General features: G+C 47.6%; 1 protein-coding gene across 1 annotated transcript; it reads left to right on the top strand.

The window, feature by feature from the left end:
• Positions 1-583: 583 nt before the first annotated feature.
• Positions 584-5,775, top strand: LOC101620034 (RAD9, HUS1, RAD1-interacting nuclear orphan protein 1-like). Its single transcript, XM_004692848.2, has 3 exons — positions 584-663; positions 4,009-4,245; positions 5,165-5,775. The coding sequence occupies exons 2-3, from the start codon at positions 4,078-4,080 to the stop codon at positions 5,708-5,710; spliced, it is 714 nt and encodes a 237-aa protein (XP_004692905.1). The 5' UTR covers positions 584-663; positions 4,009-4,077; the 3' UTR covers positions 5,711-5,775.
• Positions 5,776-6,652: the final 877 nt, after the last annotated feature.

Here is a 6,652-nt window from a genome sequence, read left to right on the forward strand (position 1 = left end):
CGCCCGGCGCCCCGCGCCCCGGCGCGCCTCCTCCCCCCAGACGGGTCTGCTCACTTTCACAGTCAGCTCGGCCGGTTTCCTTACTGAGCAGGGACTGTACTCGTTTGCTTCCAACTGCCGATCGTCGGGGGCCCCAGTCCCAGACGCAGGGCTCCTTGCGGGCAGCATGTGGCTTAGGTCAGGCACCCCCCCCACACACCCTAAAAATACCACACACGCCACCTTCAGCCCTTCCTCTGGAGAGGCTCTAGGGCATGAAGCCCTGTTCTGCCTGGTGCCACGCGGCCCCCAAACCCCCTTCCCGGCCGATCCTATAGACGAAAGAGCTTTGTAACGAAACACGCTTTATTGGGCACCTACTATGTGCCGGGCTCTGGCTGGGTACCGGGGCAGAGCTGGTCGGATCGGAGGAGGGAAACGCGATGGCTTTCGTGGAATCAGATAAAGCCACCGGGAGGGTTCTTGCTGTGAGGTGATAAATTGGGTCTCTGACAGCTTTGCATCTCTGCACTAAGGAGGTCTGGCCTTGGGCGCGTCAGAAAGGCTTTTCTCATGACTTGAAGCTTAGCCTGAGATCTGATGTCTTTATCCGAGAAGGGAGCTGGAGCCCTTCAAAGCCAGAGGCATGCGGTTGGCAAAGGCCGTTTGGCTGGAGGAAGCCTGGTGAGTAGAAGGCGGAAGAGTGGATGGGGGTGGAAGTTGAGCTAAGAGACCTGAAAGGGAGTGTGGTGTGAGAAGAAGCTGCAAGAGGCTCCGTCCTTATTCAAAAATCAAAGCTTTTTAGCTGAAGAGCTTAAGCTCGGTTTGCATTTAAGAAGTTCCTCTCCAGGGGGTGGCATAGGGGATTAGAGCAGACCAGTTAGGGTATTGCCTACTCCTGGCTGGAGTAGTTGAAACTTGAAGGGGGGTGGAGAGAGAAACGGGGGTCAGGGAGGGGGAGGGACAGAGAGAGGCCGAAAGGGCAAAACTGAAGAGGAATGTAGGGTGGACCATTGCCTGGGCTGGGGCAGGACTGGGGGGGGGCTTGGGGGGGAAGCACTAAGGCCCTGAGGCAAAACAGGATGAATGATGACACTTCCCCGAGCTAGGGCCCTGGAAGAGAATCACTTTTGTGAGTGGGGTGCAGGACCCTGATCATGAGCTCATCTTCTGACGTGTTGAGGTTGAGGTGTGTTTGGGACATGTAGTTGCTGTCAGGCAGACAGCGGGATCTGATGCCTGTATGCAAAGAAGACATCTGAGGAATTTGAGCTAAGAGACCTGAGGGCTTGTGGTGTGACATGAAGCTGGAAGTGTGTGGAGAATTCTAAGCTGATTGTATAAATACTTGAGTGTCTCTGTTAAGTGCTTTGACGTGACTGTTGAGGCTGAGCAGGTGATTGTGGGCAAGCTGTCCGGTGGGCGAGCCTTTGGAAGGCTCTGAGACATCAGCAGAGGGAAAGGCCTTAGGTAGCACTGGGGTTGGGGCTCCCTTTACTGCAGGGTGCCCGGTGACAGTCCTGTGTCATAGAGACTGGCAGCAGCCCTCTGGGTCCCCTGCTTCCTTTCTCTCCCCCCCCCCCCCCCAGCTTTCTACAAAGTACCTATTCATACTTACAAAAGTATAAATCAGATTCTCTCGCTTACCTGTCCAGAACCTCTCTTCAGCATACTAAGAATAAGTCAGTTCAGAACCTTACCGGCAGAGTCCTGTCACGTGCACTGGTTCATCTACCATTCTCCAGCTAGCCACGCTGACTTTACTGTTTCCTGAACAAGTCATATTCCCACCTCGTGGTCTTTGCAATTAGAATCCTCTCAGCCTGGACTATTCTTTGCTTGCATCTCTGTTTGCTGTTCTCTTTCTTCATTCAGGTCTTTGCTCAAATATCATTTCAGATAGACCTCTGCTGACAAGCCTGTGTAAAGTAGCACTCAGTCTACTCAACCCTGTCCTTTTCTTCTTATTTTAAAGATTTATTTTTGCATAGAAGTACTGGGGTGTAGGCCAGAGGTGCGGTGAGGGGAGCAGTGAGCGGGTCAGGAGAGGTCTGCTGGGGTTAGCTCCCAGTGGGTCAGCTCCCCGGCCAGGGATCAAACTCATGCTGCAGTGGCTGAACGGCTTGATAGCGCTGAGACTTAAACCTCTGTGCCACCAGAGACACCCTAGTTCTCTTTGATTTTTCTCAGTACTTCTGAGATGATCACTCAGCACTTGGAGGTTGAGTGCTGTTTACTCTTATTCCCAGGTGTGGACTTCCAGCACCTGGTTGGTGCCCACCACACCGGATATACAGTAAATACTGACTGAGTGAACAGATAGGTGGATGTGTCTGTTGCTTCCCTAACATGTTAGTTCTGTGCGGTAGATGCTTTGTCTTTTTTTTTTTTTTTTTACCAGTATCTCCACTGCCTAGTGACCTTAAGTCAGAGCACATCACTCTTCACTTGTTGACGGAATGAATCAAGATGCAGACTGGAACCTCTCTGCCCCTTGCTTTAGGGTTAGGGATACTCAGCTGCCTGCCACTTACCTGTCTGCCTGTTGCAAATCTCTTTCCCACCAGTGCATTGAGGAAATTCTTATAAAAGCCCATCAGATGACCAGATTCGGTGAACATTTTGTCAGAGTTTTTAATCATTTTGTGGGTTTCGTGGTCCTGCCTCTTTTTCGTGGTAGCCTCCCCGTGCCACTGACAGAGACCAGGTCCAACCTTGTCATTTCTTATTGGGTAACAAAGCAAGCTCCTAACTGTTCTCTTTACTTTCAGGGTATTCTTTCCTTTACAACTGTTGCCAGGATGACATGTCTAAAAGAAAAAACAAGCAAAAAGCCAATTATGACATTTATGAGACAGTTGAAAAATTGAACACTGTCTGGTTAGTTGATATTAAGTAATCGTTACAAGTATTAGTGTATATAAATGTGTATATAAAATATGTAAATATATAAATATATATTAGTTGTATTCATGGGAATGATACAATAACTGGGAACATGATATTTTCTTCCAAGTAACACAGAATAGGGGGCCTCCCAGGTGGTCCAGGGGTTAAAGTCTCAGTGCTGTCAAGCTAACGATTGCCAGGCACTGCAGCATGAGTTCCATCCCCATCCAGGGAGCTGCCCCACATGGCGCAGCAGACCTCTCCTGTCTTGCCTGCTGCTCCCCTCAGCAGTGGATTTTAGTAGATGCACCTATTTTGCTCCCCACTCTGTCTCTGGTGAATCTTCTCACCTCACACACCTCTGGCCTGTACACCAGTTCTTGTATGCATAAATAAAATAAAAATATTTTTAAAGAAAAGAATACAGAATAGGGGAGTGAATGGGAGGTGGTGGTCAGGATTGGCCACAGCTGCTGGAGTTTTCCTGGGTGATGGGTACGTTGAGGTTCATTCAGTCTACTTTTGTATTTTGTTCAGAATTGTCCTGGGGGTGCGGGGCGGTGGTTAAGACTTTTTTTTTTAAAACCCAAATGTGATTATGTTCTTCTGCTGGAAAATCTTCCGTGACTATGGAAGCTCAAGTCCAGACTGGCACACCCAGTTCTGACCTGATCCCCTGACACCAGGTCCAGCCTCAGCTCTTAACATTCATTCACCTTTTCCTACCCTGGGCCCACCGACCTGACAGCTGGCATCTTCCTGCGCGTGCACCTTCATGCGTGCTGCTCCCCAGCCTGGAGCGCGCTCTGCTTTCACCCGCCTAATCCTCGGTTGGCCGGCAGACTCAGGGTCTGACGGATGGTCCAATCTTTGTGTCCCTTTAGGTGTTTGACGATAAATGGTCGCACACCTTTAAATTCCTAACACCCAGCGTGGCGCTTATCATGTGCTTGATAAATGTTCACTGAAGGAACATTGTTGAGTGTGAACCAGTGTGTTTTTACTCCATGGTGTTGGTGTAACAAGCTGTGCTCTCCATTACCTTGCGGACAGAGGGAGTAGTTACAGAATGTGACCCAGTTTAAGAAAGGGTGGGAACGTTGTGGGATTATTTGATCCCAGATTTTGTCTTTTCTTCAGGCATGGGTTGGAACTGGAGCATCGCCCTCAGTCTGACTACCTCCAGCATCATGTGGCTTCTAATTATTGATGCCTCCCAGAAAAAAAAGATGTCCAAGCGCCCAGAAAGCCCAGCTGCTATTCCACCAGCCACCACTGGAGGGCCCCAAACACCACTCTAGAGATCCGCAGCGGCCTACCACCCACACCAGACAGGTGCCCAGCAAGCCCATTGACCACAGCACCATCACCTCCTGGGTAGGCAGGCCGTGGCATTCTTCTACTTCTACTCCTGCAGGCTACTCACACTGCCTCTTCTGCCCCACACCCAGGGCCTCTAAACAGTAGGAAGATTCATGGGGTGAGGGACAGGAAGCAGTGCACTTTGTTGTCAGCCATCTTCTCTGGTATTTTTTGTTTTTTGTTTGTTTCCTTTTTTTCTTTTTGGTATATGATCTAAGTTCAACCGAATCATTAAACATTCCTCCGAAATAATTTGGTATGAAACTTTCATGGCTCTGTGGGTGGGTAAGAATGCCAGACAGAGGGCAGAATAAGTAAAAAAAAATATTGTTCCCTGAGCGTCAGTTGGGAGGTGGAGTTTATAGTGAGGTATTTATTCCCTTTACCATTTAATGGAGTGAACCTTGAAAAACACCGTACAGAAACAGCATGTGTCATATATTGACTGTTTAAAAGCACTGGGAAGAGAAAATAGCTTTTATGTGTCAGGAAAGTAGATAGCAAAAGGGCCAGGCAGAAGCATACCTGGCTTAAAAGTGCTTAATAAATGCGACTTGTGCAGAGTTGCTTGTGAGGAGCCTTCCTACCTGCCTTTGGACTGGTGAGGAATGTTTAATGTGGTGATAAAGAAGAATGAACATTCATTGAGAACTCATCATGGCCCAGGCCCTAGGCTAGTTTTTCTTGCCTGGTCTTACTCCCTACTTTTGCAGTCAGTCATTCCTTATTTACCGGGGGCCATCATTGTGCTGGGCACTCTGCTAGGTGTGGGGGTTAGTGTGAAAGAGTAACTGTGCAAAGCTCATGCTCTGTCAACATCCCATTAGGTGACTATTTGTGTGTTTTATGTGCGCTCCTTGAGTGGATCTTCACTCTGGGTTCTGGTCACTGGATAGCGTTTCCTTTCTCATGCTCGGCTCTTCTCACCTTTTAGGTATCGCCTCAATTTGATACAACAGCAGAAAGCTGGTTCCCAACCCACCGGAAATCTCTTCGCCGAGACCAAACAAGACATTCAAGTCGAAAATCTACCACCTCCAAGTTTCCCCATCTAACCTTTGAGACACCACAGACTTCTTCCAGTTCATCCACAGCTGAGATCCCTTTGATCAGGAAGTGCCCTGCTCAACCAGAACAGGACGTTTCTGGAAGGCCCCTGGTTCCAATGCTCAGTCCCCAAAGCTGTGGGGAACAGATGCTTCAAAGCTTGTCTTATGTGTTCATCCCACCTGATATCCAGACCCCAGAGTCATCTGTGAAGGAAGGGCCTACTCCCCCAGACCTGAGGGAAACCGTCCTTCCAAGTGGCTCCCTTTACTCTAGTACCCCCAAGAGCCCACAGCCTGTGCCTGTTCTGGCTGAAGACACACCAGAGGACAAGTATGGGATAAAGGTCACGTGGAGGAGACGACGGCACCTGTTAACTTATCTCCAGGAGACAGGGAAGCTGAGTAAAAGCCAGTTCCTTGTGAAAAGCTGACTGGATTTTTCAGACATTAGCCTCCTTATCAGTAGTCTCAAGGAATTGATTGCTGGTTTTCATGAGGTTGCTATGTCACTTTTGTGGCTCACAAGAGAATACATCAATAGAATAAAATGAAAATAACACTAATAACATCATTAGAAAAAAAGATATTTTAACTAGCACCTTGGAGTTACAGGGAATTAAATTCCCAGATTTGCTTTTTAAAATATCTTGTATTATAAACAGTTTTTAGTGTCATAAACAGTTTACTTTATATCTTTCTAATATTAACAGTTTAAATTTTTAAAGTATCTTCTAGTAAATGTTTAAAATGTATGTAAATAAATGTTTTCAGAAAGTTTTTAGAGAAACCTTCTGTTAGTCTACACAAGCTTTTTTACTTCCCCTGGCCTCAATCCCTCAGCACCCTCATACGGACTAATTCATTGGTACAATTTCCAGTACCTGTTCAGTGGCAGCTTCCTCTGTGCCCTGATGGACAGAAAAAAATCAGAGACACTGACTTTACAGCCAAGCTGCCATCACTGCCGCCTGGGGTTATCTGCTGAAGGGCTCCATGAAGCAAGGGCAGCTAGCCATGGGTTAGTGAATACATCTGGATGGGGAGATACATTACTTAGGTTTGCTGGTTTTTATTTTTTTTGTCTCCAACCAAAGGAGCTAGTCAAAATATTAACTATGGCGGAAACATGATTTCTTACAGTAAATGTCTAAAAGTGTGTGCAAATGTGGATAGTTTTCAAAAAATGTTACTTCTTAGTGTAATTAATGCAGGAATGCCCAGTCAAGGGAGTGTCCCAGCCACCCTTTCACCCGTACAAAGAGCATCTGGGGTGTCAGGGGTCCAGCCTGAGCTGGACAAGCAGGGATTGATTACGCTGTTTATTTTACAAGTGGAAATCTGAAGGGTAGCTACTGAGCCAAGCTCAGGGTCAC

The sequence above is a fragment of the Condylura cristata genome, unplaced genomic scaffold, assembly GCF_000260355.1.
Source record: "Condylura cristata isolate star-nosed mole 26May11 unplaced genomic scaffold, ConCri1.0 scaffold00034, whole genome shotgun sequence".
Taxonomy (NCBI): domain Eukaryota; kingdom Metazoa; phylum Chordata; class Mammalia; order Eulipotyphla; family Talpidae; genus Condylura; species Condylura cristata.

Bases quoted from the DNA above. Each gene is read 5' to 3' on its own strand.
- LOC101620034 (XM_004692848.2), top strand. From the start codon at position 4,078: ATGCCTCCCAGAAAAAAAAGATGTCCAAGCGCCCAGAAAGCCCAGCTG. The intron at 4,246-5,164 runs GTAGGCAGGCCG...CTCACCTTTTAG, and splicing joins ACAGCACCATCACCTCCTGG to GTATCGCCTCAATTTGATAC.